Here is a 22,797-nt window from a genome sequence, read left to right as displayed (position 1 = left end):
TTGAACCTAAGTACATACTTGATTAATGTCAGTCTATGTATATTTATATACAAAATCATATATAATCTGATCAGCCTGACTTATAATAACCCATATACACATATATAAGTTATTGTTACATATAACTATACATAATTATATTGATATATATATGTATAAGTATATTCAGGCAAAATTGTTTTTTCTCGAGTTGTGATTCGTCCGAAAGAAGTTGGGTTACTCAATGACGCGCGCCAAGTACGATAAAAATTTTTTCTTTAATTTTTAAATTTTCAACAAATTTTTTTTCAATTTTTTCAACATGATGACGGTTTCTTGGTATTTTTTTTGTATTTCACATTTTTTTGTAAAGAATAAAAATTATTGAAACGCGTATTATTTTTTTTCTAAAGTGCGAATGTTATTGAGATGAGTTTTATGAACGTGGACTTGGCGCAATTTTTTACAGTGAAACTGTTTTTGTTCGGATTTCTTTTACAATTCGTTTCTTTTGCTCACTAAATTCATTCCATACAAGACTTAGAGAAACATTCGCTCGTGTAAATATTTTTAGGATTAATATTTATTTCAACGTAGTTGATTAATTAAATAATAAACATAAGCTTTAAACTAATAAATAAAAATAGGAGATAGTTCTCAATTTTTAGAACAAAAATAAATATAAGATTTAACAAAATTAATCCTAGTTTTAATTATGAACAAACTATATAAACAATAATTTTAACAATAATTTCTAATTATTGTTTGAGACCTTGATAAATTAATAAATATTCATAAACATGAATTAACAAAACGATAATTAATAAACAAAACTTCCGAATGATTAAATAATACCAATATCTTAGAAATTATTGTTATAGTCAATAATAATATTCAATATAAATAAACAAATGATAATAAATTATATTTCTTTGGAGATAATACTCAAATAAATCGTTAAACACCCACTAAATTAATTAATACTCGGGTTAAACAAATGTGAATAACAATAATGATAATAATAATAATAATAGCAGTAATAATACTGAACACGTTAGGAGCAATTTAAGTAAAAAAAAGAATTATTTAAAACGTTAAATAATTGAAACCCGGCGAAAATCGGCCCGACAAAGTATTAGGCGAATATAAAAGTAGAAGAGTAGGTATCCGCTGACACTTCCCTCCTTGCCTCGGTCCCTTTACCCAACTCCTCAACTGTCCCTTCCCTATCCATCGGTCCTCTTTTTCTGCCTCAGTTCCTTTTCCTACTAGCTGGGTCATACCCTTTATCCTTTCTTTCCCCAGTTTCTAAATTTGTCTTTAATGACAAATTTAGCTATGATCCTGATAGCCAAGTTGGCTGCAACTTTCTGTCTATCTACTGCCGCAACTTGTCACCAAGTTGGCGGCAAATCTTGGAAATGAACTCGGTTGGTGTCAACTTTTTCACCAAGTTCTCCGCAAAAATTGCTTCTGAAACTTTTTCACACCAAGTTGACAAGCTTCTCAAGAAATTTGGCGACATACTGCGGCAGTAGATTGGTCTTCTTTTTCTCAGAAACTTGTAGCCAACTTGACGCCAACAGTTACAAATTCGGAAGTTGACCGCAAGTTGTCGCCAAGTTGGTGGCAACTATCTGACACCAATCTGCTTGGTCTGAAACTCTGGCTATCAGGGGAATTTTGGCAATACACTTATTATTACCGAATAATTTTTCGTGATGGAATGGTGCAGTCAGAGTAATATGCTAGTATTCAGCGGGTGATTTGAAAGTGAAGTGCAAGTGGAAGTGATTTGAAAGTGAAACTGTAGATTTACGGTAATATCACGGTACCTTCTGCATCTACTGCCGCGGTACATTCACATTGACAACACCAATGATCATAGATTATTTACTATAAAATATTGTACTGATGAAACCGCTAGAGTGGTTCCAGAAATTTAAACCACCTACGTGGAGCAGCACCAACTTCAATGTTTCGGGGATTTAAGTTTGTTACATCCTGGGTGTATTGAACCTATCTTTTTGAGCTAGTACACGTTAATCTTGCTACAAAATTATAATTCTCATCTTAAATATTTTCTAATAATTTAAAATTATTAGATAGTTTGTTACTTATTAGTTTTAACTTACAGATAGTCAAGATCAGCAGCCACTGTTCAACAAGTATGAACGTATCACACTATGTAAACATCAGTTAATTATTTGACCTTATATATTAAACCTTATATATATATTAGAGTGTTTTAAAAAAACACATTATTTTTTTTTTTTCGAAGAACATTGAAAATTCTTCAGAGTATCCCTAATCAAAGACATTGTAAAAATCTCAGCCCTTAAATTAATGTATAGAGGTGGCTGTAATTAATTTTTTATTTCTATTTAAATAACATGGAAAAAATTTTTTTTTTACTTTTGAATTTTGCTAGTCAACAACGAAATATTTTATAGCTATGATCGATACATATTCTTGTAGGAAATTTAACGATCTACAAAAATTGTCTGAATGAAAATATGCGTACGTAGAACCATTTCGGAGTTATCAGGCCTCAAACATCGAACTGTTTAAAAAGTGATAATATTTATTTATAAATACGAAAAATCAACTTAAATTACTCTTGTGTAAAAAAAAATGTGTCCTAAAATTGTCATAAGCTTAGTTTAGGACAATACGTATTGTCATTTTAGGATCCTAAACATGACACAATTTAGGACATTTTATGACAAATTTATGACATCAATCCGAAATGAAATTTAGATTGTAGAAAAATATTGTGGATACTACTCAGAAAAAAAATATTGTTGAAAATTACTTTTATGACAATTTTGGGACACTTTTATGAATTTTAGGATACTTTTATGACAACTTGAAGAAAATTTTAGGATACTTTTATGACAATTTCAGGATACTTTTAGGACACTTTTATGAATTTTAGGATACTTTTATGAAAATTTTAGTATAAATTTATGACAATTTAAGGACGATTTCATGACAATTTTAGGATAATTTTTTGACAATTGTATGACAACTTTTACAATTTTAAGACACTTTTATGATAACTCTTTATGACAATTTTAAAATTGACATGAAAGTGTCCTAAAATTGGCATAAAAGTATCCTAAAATTGTCGTAAAAGTACATTGACATTGTCATTAAAGTACCATAATTGTCATAAAATTGTCCTTAAATTTCATGACAATTTCAGGACACTTTTATGACCATTTTAGGATACTTTTATGACAAATTAAGAACAGTTTTATCAATTTTAAGATACTTTTATGAAAATTTTAGGATACTTTTAAGACAGTTTTAGGATACGTTTATGACAATTTTATGACAATTATGGTACTTTTATGACAACTTCAAGGTACTTTTAAGACAACTTTAGGATACTTTTATGCCAATTTTAGGACACTTTTATGACAATTTTAGGACACTTTCATGTCAATTTTATAATTGTCATGAAGAGTTGTCATAAAAATGTCCTAAAATTGTCGAAGTTGTCATACAATTGTCAAAAAATTATCCTAAAATTATCATGAAATCGTCCTAAAATTGTCATAAAAGTGTCCTGAATTTGACATAAAAGGGTCCTAAAATTTTTATAAAATTTTCATAAAAGATCATAAAATTGTCATAAATCTGTCCTAAAATTCATAATAGTGTCCTGAAATTTTTAGGAAAGTATCCTAAAATTGTCATAAAAGTAATTTTTGACAATATTTTTTTTCTGGTCAATACCCACAATATTTTTCTAAAATCTAAATTTCATTTCGGATTGGTGTCATAAATTTGTCATAATATGTCCTAAATTGTGTCACGTTTAGGATTCTAAGCTTATGACAATTTTAGGACAAATTTTTTTTTTACACAAGAGTAATTTAAGTTGATTTTTCGTATTTATAAATAAATATTATCACTTTTTAAACAGTTCGATGTTTGAGGCCTGATAACTCCGAAATGGTTCTACGTACGCATATTTTCATTCAAACAATTTTTGTAGATCGTTAAATTTCCTACAAGAATATGTATCGATCATAGCTATAAAATATTTCATTGTTGACTAGCAAAATTCAAAAGTAAAAAAAAAATTTTTTCCATGTTATTTAAATAGAAATAAAAAATTAATTACAGCCACCTCTATACATTAATATTAAGGGCTGAGATTTTCACAATGTCTTTGATTAGGGATACTCTGAAGAATTTTCAATGTTCTTCGAAAAAAAAAAAAAATAGTGTGTTTTTTTGAAACACTCTAATATATATATATATATATATATATACACTTATATATTAAAAATAGTCAAAAAAATATTTATTTTAGTAATGAATTAACTTATATATAACAGTTAATAGTATTTATATAAGTACCATAGTAAATTTTTATTTCAGATAATGTTGAATATTTAAATAAAATAACTATTTAAAAATTTTCCCACTAATTTCACAACTAAATCAAATTCTCAATCCATTGTTTTTATGAATTCAATTGCTGAACAAAACTGAGTCCACCAATATTGATCTTCACCTTCTAGACGATTGTGACCATAAAAACTGTCTACATACTGTACAGTTGATAGCAATGAAGGTGGGTTTGCCTAAAAATAATAAATTAAAAATTTAGTAACGCTTAATTTATTAAATACAACATTTACCCACCTTAATAATTACATATACCAATACAGGAATCAAATCATCAGCTGCGGGAATCCCTCTTTCAGATGCCATTGATAATAAATTCATGATTGTTGTTGTACAACGAAATACACATTGTAATTTATCCCGTGGAGTTTTATATGCAGATATCATAGCCAATTCAGCTTGAGCCCATGGCCAAGGACATTCATAATGATATATTTTGGGGACTCGTAAATCTTTATGGTTTGGCGTTATAATTTTTGATAGTTTTTTTATATGGTCATGTAATAATTGATCTCTGTATATATCTCCATCACCATTGGGATACAGTGCATTATGATATACTCGAGCCATCACCGTCCTTTCTACTACCATTTTCGCTAAATCCAGTTGACTCTCGCTTGCAACTTGCCAAATCGAATCATTATCCATTTCATTATAAATTTTACTTAGAAAATTTTCAAGAAGATCTTGTTTTTCATCTGCCATCTTCAATTTTTGAAATTCATCACAAAAACGAAGAATTTGAAATTCACGTTTTTCCAAAAATACCCTTACACATACAGCAACTAAATGGCTATTTACAGCATCTCGATCGCATTTTACTCGTTCTCCTAGTCTAATAATTAAAAATGTTTCAAACAATTTCTTACTTAATTGATATTTGAAAATTTAGTGTTTACATACCGTTCTAAATGAGCTAAAGTTGATAACAAACCCTGTCTACATCGAATTAAATAAGCAACATAAGGTGATCTTTTTTCATAGTCATCTTTAAGGGATTGAAAAAGTTTCCTACAGCCATCATCATTAAATAATCTTACACAGCGTAAAGTTTCATGAAGATGAGCAATCAAAGAACGATCTTGTAAATTAATTGCTTCAGCTAGCTGAAGTTGTAAAAAAGCTATTAATTCGTTTTCTTTTTGAACACAAGCATTTTTCTATAAAAAAAAAACAAAAAAGATTGATGATGGAAACATAATCTAATAAAAATTTAATCTAATAGATATTCTCCCTGATTAAGAAATCTGATTTGAAATAATTTAAAATGATTTGAAATGATTTAAAATGATTTTAAATTATTTAAATGTATCGGATTTGAACACGACATAGATATACAATTAACATGAAGGTAATCATTTTAAACCATCTTTCTGAATCAGGGTTATAAATTGAAGATGGTTTAAAGTTAAAGAAAATCGAGTTTTCAATTTATCGCTAAGAAAATAAAAATTTTTTTTTTAATTATGCGTATTATTTTTTCACTTTTCAAAAAGTGATGAACTTAAAATCTAAAAAAAACTTAATTATTATATTTTTTATTTCAATTATGAATAAATAAATATTAATTCTTTAATATCAAAATTGAAATTCATCGGGTTTTTGTTGGTGTTCATATCCGTATTATCAAATTTGAAGACCTTATATTTATGTACAGAATCGCTAACCAAAGCTCAGGGATAATCATTTTCAATCCTGTTAAATCATAATTCATATAGGCTTTTTACATTTGAAATCATTTTTAATCATTATGTTTAATAAGGGATTAAAGGATGAGATGTTTTTAGGGTAAGTAATAATTTTACATCGCTAAATAAACAAACCAATAGCTACCCGGAAAAAATGTTTAGATATATTTTGAATCTACTTCTCTCAAATCAGACTAAGTTAGATCAAATTTAATCAACATATAGAACTTGAATTGCTGCAGACGGTTCTATAAGTTTTTTTTTTATTTTTTGATAATTTTTAAATCACTTGTTGATGCCGATAAGTCCATTCCCTTATAAAATAACATTTATGCACTTAACGATTGAGATTGAAACGAATCAGAGTCCTCATAAATAATATTGTGACTGCCCAGGAAAAAATCATCATGCATGAACATGTACGATCAGAGGTTAATTTTATGCATGATCATTGATCATGCATGTATATTTGTCAGTTATATATATATATATATATATATATATATATATATATATATATATATATATATATACATATATTAGGGTGTTTCAAAAAAAAAAAAAAATTTTTTTTTTTTTTAATGGTGTTGAAAAGTTGAAAGTACATTTAAAAACAAAAATTTTGGCGCCTATTAGAGCCCTTAATATTAATATTAATGTTTGCCTCAATTCATTTGTTATTTTTCTATTTAAATAACACGAGAAAATTTTTTTTTTTACTTTTTAATTTTAATTTTTTCGGAATGGCTTGTTTACGCAATATCCCAGAGAAAGGGCTTATAGAAAATTTCACGCTCTACAAAAAACGTATGAGGGTCAAAGTTCCTCAGATCAACCGTTTCAAAGATATTTGCAATCAAAAATAACACCAATCAAAAATTTCAAATATTTTCCAATAAAATTGCAAAAAAAAAATCATACTTTATATTGATATTTGTTAGAAATAGCGCCTATGATTAGTTCCCTGATTAGCCGCCCTTGAGCGCGCTCAGCGTCTTACCGAGAGCCCCCGACTACTTGTTCGGGGCACGCTGGATCATTCTGGAGATTACTTTTGTACGAAGCACCTCGCTTACCTTTTATCTCTAATTATTAATAAATAAGTGTTCTTTAAATATAAATACTTGCGTATTATTTATTGATCAAAACCCTAGCCTTCCATCAATATTGTTTTTTTTTTTTTGTAAAATCAATTAAATTCTGTTAATCTGAGATTTTTTTTTTTTTTTTTTTGCTTATTTACTCCATACGTAACTCACAAAAAGTACAAATACGTAAATCTAAAGGTTACAAATATCAAATAAATGATTTTTGGGCCTCTTTTATAACAAATTAATTTTATATTTCATAAAGTTTATAAATTTTTGTAAGATGAAAATGTAAAGTTCCTGATCACACTAACTAAACAAACACTCATCATTGTATTTTATTAAAAATGTTAAAAAAATTATAAATACATTAAATCAATTCAATCAACTATAAAATTTGATTAATTTTTTTCATTTAAAAAATATTGAATGAGCTTTATTCAGCTCCGTCGATAAAAGTATTATATTCGTTTGATTTGAGTAATGTAGTTAGTAAGCTCTGTGTTGGTAAGCTTGGTCGTTCAGTACCAATTTCTCTTTGTTGCTCTGCTTTCAATGCTTTGTTCTATCTTCTCGTCATTGTCTTTCTTTATTGATACTGATTGTTATTTAAATTCGTTATATTATTAATTTAATTTGCTTATAATTAAAATATATAAGTTATAAATTTTATGATCACAATGGTGAAAACAGTGTACTTGATTGGTGATGTATTAAGTGAATTTGGTGGAAAAAAATTACCTTCATTGAAAGAGGTTATGTCACTTTTATTTTATTATCTCAAAACGAAAAATTTTTCAGTGAAAAAAAGCATATCAACCACTGTCGACAAAGTTTTCGAAATTTGGTGTGTGGCACAAATCCCGACAAGAGAGAAAAGATCTGCTTTTTTAAAACTAACCTCAAATCACAATCGATGGAGGAATTTACAAAAAAACTGTAAGAGAAAAAAGTCAAAATCTCAAAAAAAAAATGAATCCCTTTTTCGGGACGAATTAAATAAACTATTTGATATAGCTCATGCTGATATGCTAAATTTACTGGATAAAGAAAAAAGATTATTTTTTATTAATTATTAATATATAAAGCGTTTAGTTATAGTAATGTTAAATGCTAAATTCTTATTTTATTTTTACAGGAATCAGAAATGGTGCGTGTGTATTAGTAGAAAAGGCTCTGAATCGACAACTGTTATACTTGCCATGTCGACACCATATTTTTGAAATTGTTCTTCGAAGTGCATTTGAAATATACTGGCCTGCTTCATCTGGCCCAAACGTTCCAATTTATCAGAGATTTAAAAAGAAGTGGGATGAAATTGATCAATCAAACTTTACGGCTGGTATTTATGACCAAGAAATTTTGGAAGTTATAACACCAATCAAAGATGAAATTTTAAAATTCGTTAATAATCAAATAGAAGTAAAATTTTTTAACTCAGCGCTAAAGAATTATCAACTGATGTTAAAGTGAAACATGAAAATTTATCAAGTTCCGTATAATCATCTATTTTACACTTAATAATTAACCCCGTTGTAAATAAAAATATTGGAAATCAATTTCACATGATTATTACACTCTTAATCATCATTAACGATTACAATTGCATTTGTAAAATATTTTTTAACTTTTACTTCACATCAGTTGATAATAATTAATGTTCTTTACTTTGAGGTTGCAATGTAATTAATTTTATTTTGACTTTGAACTTTTTTTGTAGATGGATCATTGTCGTGACGATTACCGTGAAATCCTGCAATTATCATCGATATTTTTGAGTGCTACTACCACAAATATTACATTTAAGCGTCCTGGAGCCGTCCATCATGAAAGGTGGATGGCTAAAGCAATATATAGTTTATATATTTTTTTATTTAGAAATGAATTTCATCTTACTAAATCAGAAATAGCTGGATTACGAGAACTTAGTTTATTTATCATAATATTCAATTTAAAAGCTTGGTATACTGCGCCGTGCGCTATAGCAGCACCTAATAATGATTTAACTTTAATTAAAGAATTAATTTCATATAAAAAATTTAATAATACTATTTCACGGGCATGCTCAGAAAAATTAGCCGATCACTGGTGGTATTTAAATAACGAGTTGTCTGTTTTATCTCTCTTTGACGAAACTGTTTCAGTTGAAACAAAAAGAAGAATAGTTCATGCTTTAAAAAACTGTGAAACCAATGAAACTACAACGAGTCGTTTTATAATCGATAAGAAAAATTTAGAGTCATTATTAAATAAAGATCTTAGTCAATTTGTATCTATGAGATCGATAAATCTGTTTAAATCGTTTGATTTGTTGTATGATTTCATTGATGAGGATGTAACTTTGTGGCCTCAGAATCTAAATTACAAAAGAAACTTGGAGTATTTTGAGAAACTTCAAGTTGTAAATGATGTAGCAGAACGCGGCGTGGCATTGACAGAACAGTATAATCGATGCTTAACGAAAAATGAAGAACAGCTTCAGTATTTATTGCAAGTAGTTACAGAACACAGAAAACGATATCCTCATTGCAATAAAAATAATTTTATAAAACTGTAATATTTTCAAGTTAGAAAAAATTTTATGAATTGTTGTTAAATATTGTTTTTTGTTATAAAGAATTGGTTTTTTAATAGAATTTATTAGTATTTGGTAGAAAATAAAATAAATTTGTTATAAAAGAGACCCAAAAATCATTTGTTTGATAATTTTAACCTTTATATTTATGTATTTGTCCTTTTTGTGAGTTATGTATGAAGTAAATAAGCAAAAAAAAATTAAAATCTCAAATTAACAGAATTTAATTGATTTTACAAAAAAAAAAACAATATCATTATAAAGTATGATTTTTTTTTGCAATTTTATTGGAAAATATTTGAAATTTTTGATTGGTGTTATTTTTTATTGCAAATATCTTTGAAACGGTTGATATGAGGAACTTTGACCCTCAGACGTTTTTTGTAGAGCGTGAATTTTTCTATAAGACATTTTTCTGGGATATTGCGTAAACAAGCCATTTCGAAGTAATTAAAATTCAAAAATAAAAAAAAAAGTTTTCTCGTGTTATTTAAATAGAAAAATTATAAATGAATTGAGGCAAACCTTAATATTAATATTAAGGGCTCTAATAGGCACCAAAATTTTTGTTTTTAAATGTACTTTCAACTTTTCAACACCATTAAAAAAAATTTTTTTTTTTTGAAACACCCTAATATATATATATATATATATATATATATATATATATATTAGGGTGTGTCAATTTTAGGCGACTTTTTTTTTCAACGAAAAAACAGGCTGAAAACTTGCATAAAGGTGAGAACAGAAGCCTGTTCAAAGCGGAGCTCTTAATATTAATATTTAGAGGTGTCTGTCCCTAATTTTTCATTTCCCATTTAAATAACATAGGAAAAAAAATTCTTTTTTTTGTTTATTTTTCTAGCTCGGCATACGCACCTCATATATATAAGTCCATAGCATATTCTTGTAGAGAATTCAACGCTCTACAAAAAAGGTCTCTTACACTTTTATCATAAAGACAGCCGTTCTAAAGTTATTCAGACGTAAACTTCTAAATGTATAAAATTTTGATTATTCAAGTATTAAACTGATACAAATTAATTTATTACTGTCTTAAAATTATTTTTTATATGGATAATTGGTTCTGATGCGCTAATATTTTCATAAAGCTAAAAAAAAATTACTCATGTATCAAATTTTTTTCTTCTTTATTTCATTTACTGTAAGAAAATCATGATCCGAGTTGAATGAATTAAATTTTTGAAAAGTTTCACGGAATTAACAATTTATTACTCTACACGGAGAGAAAAGATAAGTTTGGAAAATCAGAAAAGTGCACGTCTCATAACGCTCATTTATCACAAAAAAATCTGAAAAACAGTTGACCCTAAAGGCCATCCCTGCAACTTCCGCTAATTCCATATCTAAGCGCTTAAAATTGCACTTATGAGGTTTTTGAGCTCTTCAAGTCAAAAGTCTGATAAAAGTTTCATAGAACACTATTTTTTGAACTTTCGAAGTGCAATAATTCTTGAATAAATTAACGAATAATCATTAATAATAATTTATTTATTTATTAATCAACATACGCCTATCGGCAATATACATAAAAAAAAAGATTATTTAAAATTAACTAACATAAATTAAATAAAATTAAATTATGATTTAAGTTGAAGCAGAGAACGAGAAAAAGAAAATTTTGTGTAGTTTATGTGTACATAAGTAACTGTTTTTTAATGTTTGACATAAAATCACTGAAGGTACCACCGTAGAATTCCACTTCACCATTTAATTTATTCACCAGGTTTGCTATTCTGTCATGAGGTCCATTCACCACATAGTTTTTTGAAGACTTAGTAGTTTTCAGTAACCTTTTGCGCCTCAATATTATATTGGCAGGCGCAAATTCGAAGCTGCTGCAGATGTCCGGGGCGTCAATGATTCCATTGACCACCTTGTACAAAAAAAAGCCATGTCGGCGACCTGACGACGATTAGTAAAATTTTTTAATTTGAAGTGCTTGCGAAGATCATCTAAAGTGGAGGCATTAGCTCGCGACCAGCATGTATTTGAGAGATATTTACATAGCTTGTCTTGAATTCTCTCAAGCTGCTTGGTTAAGATATCAGTGTAAGGTGACCAGATGACCGAACAGTATTCCAAATTGGCAGAACTAGAGTAAGGTATAGGTTAACCGTAGTATGCGGGTAGTTGAAGTCTCTACATGTTCTTGTGACAAGGCCTAGGATTTTGAGGGCTTGGAGTGTGATTTTGTCTACATGTTTGGTGAACATAAGCTTGTTGTCAATTAAGACACCAAGGTCTTTGATGCAGTCTACATGTTCGATCTCGACGCCATTCAGGAGATAGCTGGTGGGCACCTGGGTATGAGCACGTGTGAAGGCTATCACTGCACATTTTTTGACATTCAAGTCAAGTTTGTTGTTTGTGCACCATGTAGCTAGCGTGTTGATGTCATGCTGTAGGATCTCGCAGTCTAATTCGCTCACTATAGTTCTGTAGATTTTTAGGTCATCTGCATACAGTATAAACTCAGAAACAAACTCTTTCCCAATGTCGTTGACGAAAATATTGAAGAGTATAGGGCCCAAGTGCGACCCCTGAGGAACACCTGAAGTGACCATGTATTCGTCAGATAAGTTACCATTAACCCTGACTTGCAGACGTCTGCCTGTTAGGTAAGACCGGAGCCAGCTGAGTGCATGTCCATGTATACCGTAGTTTTCCATCTTCCTTAATAAAATCTCATGATCTACCCTGTCAAAAGCTTTGCTAAAGTCGGTGTAGATGGCATGAGTCTTGTAACCGTTGTTCATAGCATTAAGTATGTAGTTGACGTAGGTGTACAGGTTGGTTGTCGTCGATCTACCGCCTACAAATCCATGTTGCTTGGTAGAGATAATGTGTTTAAAGGAGGAAGTCAGTTGAGGTAAGACTACCTTCTCCATTAGCTTAGCTAGTGCTGATTGAATACATACGGGTCTGTAGTTGGAGACAGATGATCTAGGGCCATCCTTGTGTATTGGGCTGACGAATGAGACTTTCCAGTCTGTTGGGAATGTCCCAAGCTGTAATGATTTGTCGAAGATGTGAGTTATGGGCTCACAGAGTCCGGTAGCACAGTTCCTGAGGAAGATATTAGGAATCCCATCCGGTCCAGCTCCTTTCTTAGGGTTCAGGCTCATCAGTTGCTTGTATACGTTATCGAAGGTGGCCTCAAAGTCATTCAGGTCGGCCTTCTGCTCGTCGAGGTCGATTTCAGAATATTCATTATCACTTGTAGCAGGGATGTAAACACTTTCGAAATAGGATGCAAATAGATTGGTTATATCTGCACCAGTGTCAGCTGATAGGTCATCCCAGAACACATTCGACGGAATGTCTGAATTGTTGCGTCTTTTATTTTTAATGAATTTCCAGAAGCAATTTGGATCAGACTGGACCATAGATTCTACACGGTTGACATAGCTTTTATAGCACCTTAAGCTCAATTTCTTACAGTCAGATCTCAGGAGGCTGAAATTCCTGTAATTGATTTGGCTTTTCCATTTCTTGTACCTAGCATGAGCTGCCTTTTTCAGTCGTATTTTTTCTTTTAGTTCATTGGAGAACCAGCAAGGGAAATTATCTTTCTTGCACTTGTGCACTGGGACAAATTGATCAATACCTTCTTGCATTTTGTTGTAGAACCACGTGAGTTTGTCATCTATTAGGTCTATTTTATAAAGGTCCGACCAATTTGTTCGAAGAAAAAAGGTGTTGAGGTTGACATAATCAGCTCCTTTGAATGCTAGGTATGGGAAATTATCTGATTTGAGGCTTGGTGCGAAATCAACGTTGATGTCAAGAGCTGGATGATATTTATCCTCAGTAGTCAATGCAAGTGTTTTATCCAGAGACAATTCAAGGTCGCTAAAACAGAGGTCCAGCAGGTTAAAGTTGGCATTTGCGGTGTTGTTAAACTGCCGGCATTCAAGAAGAGCGAAACCTTCGGATACCAGCTTTTCACAATCAGCACGTGGAGTACTGGTCGGCAAATTGTAATCACCTAATATCATAAGTTTTGCATCTATATGCTTGCCTTTAATGTCAAGAAGTGTATCGAGATGCGTCTGGTAATTGTCGAGAGTAGAGTGTGGTGGAAAGTAGACACATCCAATGATAGTGTTACTGTGAAGGCCTGGGACTTTGATAAAAATTTGTTCCAGCTTGGTATCTTCTGTTGAGATAGGCTCTGCCTGAATGGAGCGCTTGGTTGCGATAAAAACACCGCCACCACGTTCACTCACAGCAGGGTCCCTGTCTTTTCTGAAAACAGAGTAAACTTGGTCAACTAGTTCCCCATCAAGTATGGAGCTATGCAGCCAGGACTCAGTGACACAGATAATATCAAACAGACTAGTTGCTGTGGCAGCCTGGAAGCTGCTCAGCTTTGTTCTTAGACCTCTCACGTTCTGATAGTAGAGTTGCAGGTGCTTTAAATTTACCCTTTTCTGAGAGCGTGCGAAAATTTTTGTTCACGATTCTTGGAGTACCATTAACATATTTAATTGTCTTCGTTGTGTTGCCATTTTTAGTGAACTCATCGAGTTCGGTGCGGAGTTTATTAAGGTACGACTGTTGCGATGGAGTTAGGTCAGATTTAAACGAGATGTTAGTATTACCTGTTGTTGAAGTTTTTGACTTCAGAATGTGCTTAGCAGTAACAGCTGAGCCAGTATTAATTAGCAGAGGTCGAATGCGGTCTACAGTTGGTCGACCTAACCGACGAAACTTGAATTTGGGGATTTCATCCACCAGCTCCGGGGGTAATACTGTTGCAATTTGGTTCTTATCATCTTCTAGGCGATCTTTTCCATCTTTTTTTTTTTGATTCAGCGATATTCAAAGCTATTACGTTAGATTCACGTCTTTTACGCTCGTTCATCTCTGCAATAACCTCTTCTGGGGAGTCTGCGGTTACGGCAAACGAGTTTAGCTTATCTTCTACAGTATTTATTCTACTATCAAATTGTGCACATTTTTTTGTTAGTGACACATTTTGCTTGGACAACTTGCTTACCTCGGCTCTGATTCCAGTTAGGTTGTCCTCGACTGAGGCCTTGAAATTGTCAAATTTAGCATCTAATTTGGCTTGGGATTTTTTAAACTCATTAAAATCCTTAAAATATTGTTCTAGCATTTGTTTAATATCATTTGTATTACCGCTATCGTTGTCACTGTCCTCATAATCGGAGTCCGTACCTGATAAGTCTTTTTCGAGCACGACACTAACCTCAGATTTACAGCGGTCACACTTCCATGCGGTTTTGTTTTTCTTGATATCACTAGCAATTTTTTTGAAATCCTCGGAGGAGAGACCGGGGCAATTTGCATGGGTCCAATTGCTACATGTTGAGCACTGTACACTAGAGCTATTTTCTCGTATAATTTTAGAGCAGCTATTACAGACACATTGCGTGGCTTGCTTTTTAGGAGGCAATAATGTATATCATTAATAATAATCATAATAATAATTTTCTTACAGTAAATGAAATAAAGAAGAAAAAAATTTGATACATGAGTAATTTTTTTTTAAGCTTTATGAAAATGTTAGCGCATCAGAACCAATTCTACATATAAAAATAACTTTTAAGACAGTAATAAATTAATTTGTATCAGTTTGATACTTGAATAATCAAAATTTTATACATTTAGAAGTTTACGTCTGAATAACTTTAGAACGGCTGTCTTTATGATAAAAGTGTAAGAGACCTTTTTTGTAAAGCGTTGAATTCTCTACAATAATATGCTATTGACTTATATATATGAGGTGCATATGCCGAGCTAGAAAAATAAACAAAAAAAAGAATTTTTTTTCCTATGTTATTTAAATGGGAAATGAAAAATTAGGGACAGACACCTCTAAATATTAATATTAAGAGCTCCGCTTTGAACGGGCTTCTGTTCTCACCTTCATGCAAGTTTTCAGCCTGTTTTTTCGTTGAAAAAAAAAAGTCGCCTAAAATTGACACACCCTAATATATATATATATATATATATATATATATATATATATATTATATGCTATATATATATATATATGAGTGGTCCAAAAAACAAAAAATTTTTTGCCTATCATCTTAAAAGCTTCTCTAAGGTATAAAAAAAATTCCCTTCAAAGCGCAGCTTGATATCTCAATCCCCCACAAAGCTCCATGAATTTCTATTTTCCTATTTAAATAACGCGTAAAAAAATTTATTTTACGTTTTTATCCGGTAAAACTACGAAAAAAATTTTTTTCTGAATTTTTATCAATTATTCTTGTAGAAAATTTAATTCTCTACAAAAAAGTACTGATGTAGTTTCTTCATAATATTAACGAATAAAAAGTTATTGAGCTTTAAGTACTCGCACAAAAAAAAATTTTAACGAAGATAGTTTCAAAGCAACTTTTCGAAAACTTTTTTGGTAACTGCATGTATTTCTTCAAAATTTATCAAACTAGACTGTTTCTAATATAATTAACACATGTCTTTTGGTGAAGTATTAACTGTGAATTATGAATAATTTTTCTCATTACAATTTGGATATTTTTTCCTATGAGCAGTGATTTTTTAAAATTGAACTTGAATTTCATTACAGAATCTGAATCAAGAGCAAGCTAGTACTTCCGGATGTATACTGAATTTAATTTTTTTTATTTAAGAACATGTAGGACAGGTAGGACAGGTGAATATTTAAATTTTGAACATGATGCTGGGACGCTTTTTGACCGAATGAAAAATCATGAAACTTTGCAGGAGTACGTAAATAAAAGTCCTTCGTAAATTGATTCTTTTATTTTTAAATTCAATCATTGAAAAAAAAAAAAAAAATGATAAATAAACAGGTAGAGTTCGTGCGTAAAACTGCCTTATCTCAGGAGTCATCACATATTTAAGGGCCAGTTTTTCAACCCCGGGTTTAAGGATTTTATCATTGTGAATATATCTATATACAGGGTGTCCCAGAAGTAACGGACGCCATTGTAGCATCTCATGAAAAAAATAATTCTGAGACGAAAAATCCTTAGCCATTTTTTAATTAACCTCATAGATAATCAATTATTAATTAAAAATAACGTCTCTTTATTTGTTAGAGAAAGAGCGCCAGTGTCCAGTAAAGTACGTGCCAAACAAAGACACAACTAACTGTATGACTAACTAGCTTCTATAGCTAACGTAGTCACACATATTTACTTACACATTCACACGTGCAAGCGTCTTTGTTTTGAACGCACTTGACTGGACACGAGTGCTCTCTCTCCAACGCATAAAAAGACGTTATTTTAAATAATAATTAATTATCTATGCGTCTGATTGAAAAATAGCTAAGGACTTTTCGTCTCAGAATTATTTTGTTTATCAGATGCTACAATGGAGTCCGTTACTTCTGGGATACCCTGTATAATATAGATATATAGATATATTCACAATGATAAAATACTTAAATCCGGGGTTGAAAAACTGGCCTAAGTAAATAAGCTTGACTATAAAGAAATTGCTCCCTGATAAAACAAAATGATTTGAAATGATTAATTTTTTAATCATTTTTAATCATACCGAATCATGTAAATCATTTTAGAAATTTCACAATTAATCATTATAAATCTTTTCAAATACTGAGAAATTGACAGAATATAAAATGATTAATAATAATTAAAATTTTTTAATCATGTCAAATCATTTTTAATCATAAAATACTCCGTGAATTTCTGTCACCTCTTATTATTTAGAATGATTCAGTTAGGATTAAAAATTTTTAATCATATGGAATCATTTCTAATCATAAAATAATCGTTGAATTTCTGACTTCTATAATGATTGAAAATGATTAAGTTATGATTGAAAATTTTTAATCATTTCAAATCATAAAATAATCGTTGAATTTTTGATATCTGTAATGATTAAAAATGATTAAGTCAAGATTGAAAATTTTTAATCATGTCGAATCGTTTCTAATCATAAAAAACTTTTGAAATTTTTGTCTATGGAATGATTCAGTTAGAATTAAAAATTCTTAATCATATGGAATCATTTCTAACCATAAAATAATCGTTGAATTTCTGACTTCTATAATAATTAAAAATGATTAAGTTATGATTGAAAATTTTTAATCATGTCGAATGGTTTTTAATCATAAAAAACTTTTGAAATTGTTGTCTATGAAATGATTCAAAATAATTCCGTTAGGATTAAAAATTTTTAATCATGTTGAATCATTTCTGATCATGAAATACTTCGTGAATTTCTGTCACCTGTTATGATTTGAAATGATTCAATGAGGATTTCGAATTATTAATCATGTGCAATCGTTTTAAATTATGATATAAGGGTTAAATTTCGGTTATCTATAATGATTAAAAAGGATTAAGTTAGGATTAAAAATTTGCAATCATAACAAACCATTTCTAATAATGAAATATTTTTGAAATTTTTGTTGCTTCAATGATTCAAAATGATTACGTTACGATTGAAAATTTTTAATCATACACGGATAAAATTAAATAATTGGGCTAATTATACTAAATTTTTAATTCCAATCATTTAGGATGATTAAAACGTCACTTTTGTCACACGGCCACGCCGATGCTAAAATACAACAGCAGTTGCGCGGAACCCTATTTTCAACATTAAATAAAAATTATTGATTTTGAAGCTAGAGTTCCAGATGTCGAGACTTTTTTTCAGAAATTTCCTCCTCTATGAGAATCTTTATTTCCCGTTTCTTTAGTTTCACCTATAGTTATTGAGTTATTACGAAAAACTAAGATTTTTTATTTTGTTTATGTTTTTTGTTAAGGGGACCCAAACCCGGTGGTCTGACGGCCTAAAATTTAAGCTATTTTAGTAAATGTTATTTCCATATAAAGGTAATGACTAATGCTTTAGAATTTTTAACTTCCCGCTAAGAAAATTGAAAATTTTCAAAAATCGGGAAGTTACTGATTTTACCCCGTTTTTCGAAAATCGAGTTTTCAACGGATGTTGACGTTCTAGGAAGCCTCCCCGAATGTTTCCGCGGTGATGTCCGTATGTCTTTATGTATGTGTGCGTGCGTGCGTGTGTGTGTGTGTGTGTGTGTGTGTGTGTGTGTGTGTGTGTGTGTGTGTGGATGTATGTAAACCTCTCATAACTTTTGAACGGCTTGACCGATTTGATCGTGGTTGGTGCCATTCGAAAGGGCTTGACTGAACTTAGATTTTGAATATACTTAGGAACGATTCGGACCGGTAGATTTTGAAAAATCGCAAAAAAACTACAAAAAAAAATTTTTTCAAATGTTGTTTTTTTGGAATAACTTTTAAACGGCTTTACTGATCAATTTCAGAAACTAATCAGCTCTTAGCATCAGAAAACCACGTCGATCGCCGCCAGTCCGGTCAAAATCGGTTGATTTATTTGTGAGTTATCGTTGACGAAAGAAAACCGAAAAAAGTGTTTTTTTGGAATTACGGCGAAATTTTTTCATTCATTCAAAAGTTATTGCGATTTGAACTTTCAAAAAATTGTGTTTTATCAAACTTTTGAGCTCGAAGAGATTAAAAGCATATAAAAGCTATTTTTTTGAGCTCGGAGAGCTCAAAATAATACACAAATTGTATTTATGAGCTCGAAGAGCTCAAAAACGTCATAAGTGCAATTTCAAGCGTTTAGGTATAGGATTGTCGGGAAGTTGCAGGGATGGTCTTCAGGGTCAACCGTTTTTCTAATTTTTAACTTCCCGCTAAGAAAATTGAAAATTTTCAAAAATCGGGAAGTTATTGTTTTTACCCCGATTTTCGAAAATCGAGTTTTCATCAGATCTCGACGTTTTGAGGTCCTAGGAAGCTTCCCTGACTATTCCCGCGATGGTATCCGTGCGGCTGTATGTGTGTGTGTGTGTGTGTGTGTGTGTTTTTTTTTTTTTTTTCCTCTTTAGGGGGGGGAATCCTTTTTACGGATTCCAGGCGTAGCTGTTTGGCCTGGATATGTGGCGACTCGACGCAGCGTCATACTAAAACTCGACGCTGACGCCCCTACCCACTAAACCCTAAAACCCCTTTCTCTTCTATCTTCTGATCCCCCATGGTACCACCGTAAGGCATTTCTTCGCGGGGGGAGGAATTAGCTGCCGCTCTTCCTTCTGGTGGCTAAGATGTTATTTCTTCCTTCTAGATTCTGTCTTTCGCTCTTTTCCTCTCAATGGATCGCAACTCGGTAAGCACTTTTGTAGCAAAAGTGCTTGTGGCGTTCCAGGCAGCTTCTGATGACAGCATTGCTGCTACTATTGTCTCTGGTTGGATTTTCCTCTTCAGGATATTCTCCAGCTCATCTCGCTGTGGGTAAAAACGTGGGCACTCAAAGAAAACGCGCTCTGCACCTTCATTGACTCCTGAGCAGGACGGGCACTCCGGGGAATCATCATGCTTGAAGCGGTGGAGATACGCCCGGAAACAGCCGTGTCCTGATAACATCTGTGTAAGATAATAGTTGACCTCACCGTGACTCCGGTTTAGCCAAACGTTGATCCTTGGTATGAGACGATGCGTCCACTTACCCTTCACTGTGGCATCCCACTGTAGTTGCCATCTACTTATGCTTCTCTGCCGCTCTTCTGTTCCAAGCTCCTCAGCGCTTAGTGTGGTCGAGTTCTTTCGTTGGTAAAGGATCCGTCTTTCCTCAGCTAAGACTCTGAGAGGCAAAGTTCCGGAGATGACACACACTGCTTCCATAGATATTGTGCGGAAGGCACTTGCTACTCTTAAGGCACTCAGACGGTAGACTGGTCCAGCCTTTCTCCATGATTCTTGCTTTTCTAGTGCGTCCGCCCAGATAGATAATCCGTAAGTGAGCACTGATGTGACTACAGATGATAGTAGTAGTCTTCTGCTCTGCTTTGGGCCTCCGACGTTTGGCATCAGTCGTGCTAAGCTAGCTACCACTGCTGATGCTTTTGCACTCACGTGTTCGACTTGCTGCTTAAAGTTGAGTCGGGCATCAAGCATCACTCCCAGATATCGGATATATGGTTGTGATGTGATTTCTTGTTCTCCGACTTTCAGTTTTATGGTCTCTATCACTTTTCTGCTGGTAATAAGCACAGCCTCAGTCTTCTGTTTAGCCAGTTGTAGATTCATTGAATCCATCCACCGGTTAACTTTCTCAAAGGTGATACCGAACATGTGGTTTATCTCATCTAGGTGTTTCGCAACGATTACGACAGCTACATCGTCTGCATATGCAACAAGCTTGACACTTGTGTGTGTGTGTGTGTGTGTGTGTGTGTGTGTATGTGTGTGTGTGTGTGTGTGTGTGTGTGTGTGTGTGTGTGTGTGTGTGTATGTATGTATGTATGTAAACCTCTTATAACTTTTGAACGGCTCGGCCGATCGGATCGAAATAGGTGGCGATCCAAAGAGTATCATTGCCAATAAATTTCGTAAAAATTTGAATCGATTCAGTTCGCTAGATTTTGAGAAATCTCAAAAATAAAATTTTCAAAAAATCGTTTTCTTGGAATAACTCCTAAACGGCTTTTCCGATCAATTCCAAAAACTAATGGGAAAAAGTGAATTTTTCAAATTTCTCTAAAATTTTCGGTTCGATCAGTTTGTGTTCAAAAGTATATCATAGATTCTGAAAAAGTACGTGGAATACTGCCGACCGCGTGAAAATCGATTCATTCATTTAGAAATTATTGCAGTTTGAAAATTTAAAAAATACTGTTTTATTAAACTTCTATCAGCCTTTTGAGCTTGAAGAGCTCAAAAGCATACAAAAGCTATTTTTTTGAGCTCGGAGAACTCAAAATAACACACAAATTGTATTTTTGAACTCGAAGAGCTCAGAAACGTCATGAGTGCAATTTCAAGCGTTTAGGTATGGAATTGGCGGGAAGTTGAAGGGATGGCCTTTAGGGTCAACCGTTTTCCAGATTTTTTTTACAGTTATTTTAGTTCTTATTAGTCCCTCGGCTGAAGAGGGAAGCCCGTATGCACTTTTAGGTCCCCGAGTTCTGATAACTGATATTTACGTATTTTTTGCCGAGGATTACGAAAAACTATGTTATTTTGCTCGCCAATGGTAAGTTTAATTGTTAATAACAATTTAATTGTTTAAACTGCTATAACTCAAGAACGGCTGATTTGATGGGAAAGTTTAATTAAAAAAAATGTTTTAAATATAGAAACCAACAAAAAATGTATTAATCATTTTTTTGGTAAAATGAATATTTTCGAAGATATCGCGAAAAACGACGTATAGCGGTCGGACCTCTGTTGCGCGCACGCATCTCATGGACTATCGAGGGAAGACAGGCAGAAAAAAATAGAAACGAAAAAAAAATTCAGTTCTCGGTCTCCACTAGATATTAAAAAAGGAAACTCATGGAAATCATAAAGTAGAGTCTATAGAAGATTTCCAGACCAATAATCAATCGATCAACCCCAGGGACACCGAGTAACAGCCCCATAAAGAGCGTTTTTTTACTGATTTGTCAGAAATTTGACTTTAAAAAATTCAATCCTCGGTGTTCACTCGAGATTAAGAAAAGAAACTTATAAAAATCATAGAGTAGAGTCTATCAAAGATTTCTAGACCCATCATTGATCGATCAACCCCATAGACGCCGAGTATCAGCCCCATAAGATGTGAATTTTGTCTTATTTGTCGGAAATTTGACTTTGAAAAATTTAATCCTCGGTATCCACTCGAGGTTAAGAAAATATACTCATAGAATTCATCAAGTAGAGTCTACCGAAGATTTCTAGACCCATAATTGATTGATTCACCCCATTGACACGGAGTAACAGCCCCATAAAAAGCGTTTTTGAATTTATTTGTCAAAAATTTGACCTTAAAAAATTCAATCATCGGTGCCCACTCGAGATTAAGAAAAGAAACTCATGGAAATCATAGCATAGAGTCTACCAAAGATTTCTAGACTCATAATAAATCGATCAACCCCATAGACACCGAGTATCAGCCCTGTTATATCCGGCATACCGTCTATAATACAGGGCCTCCCATTCCTGCCGAAAAGTGCAGCGCTTGCATATTTAGGGAACAACAACCT

General features: G+C 32.0%; 1 protein-coding gene and 1 long non-coding RNA gene across 4 annotated transcripts in view; one reads left to right on the top strand and one right to left on the bottom strand.

The window, feature by feature from the left end:
• Positions 1-3,110: 3,110 nt before the first annotated feature.
• On the top strand, positions 3,111-3,422 carry LOC123272737. The gene is made up of 2 exons (XR_006511145.1): positions 3,111-3,327; positions 3,361-3,422. It is a non-coding gene; the product is annotated as an uncharacterized LOC123272737 (long non-coding RNA).
• Positions 3,423-4,346: 924 nt separating this feature from the next.
• The window catches only part of LOC123272700 (GTPase-activating protein and VPS9 domain-containing protein 1), a 78,890-nt gene continuing 60,439 nt past the window's right edge, over positions 4,347-22,797 (bottom strand). For 2 of the 3 annotated variants that reach the window (XM_044739672.1, XM_044739673.1), the window contains 3 exons: positions 5,308-5,564; positions 4,642-5,239; positions 4,347-4,580 (listed from right to left, as the gene is read on the bottom strand). In XM_044739672.1, coding sequence (XP_044595607.1) covers positions 4,446-4,580; positions 4,642-5,239; positions 5,308-5,564 — 990 coding nt within the window. In that variant the 3' untranslated portion in view covers positions 4,347-4,445. Of the gene's footprint in view, positions 4,581-4,641; positions 5,240-5,307; positions 5,565-22,797 lie in introns of those variants that run through there. The other variant, XM_044739674.1, reaches the window with a different exon arrangement.

Source organism: Cotesia glomerata, linkage group LG10 (genome assembly GCF_020080835.1).
Source record: "Cotesia glomerata isolate CgM1 linkage group LG10, MPM_Cglom_v2.3, whole genome shotgun sequence".
NCBI lineage: Eukaryota > Metazoa > Arthropoda > Insecta > Hymenoptera > Braconidae > Cotesia > Cotesia glomerata.
Note: the sequence above shows the minus strand (reverse complement) of the source record. Positions and strands in the feature narration are given on the sequence as shown.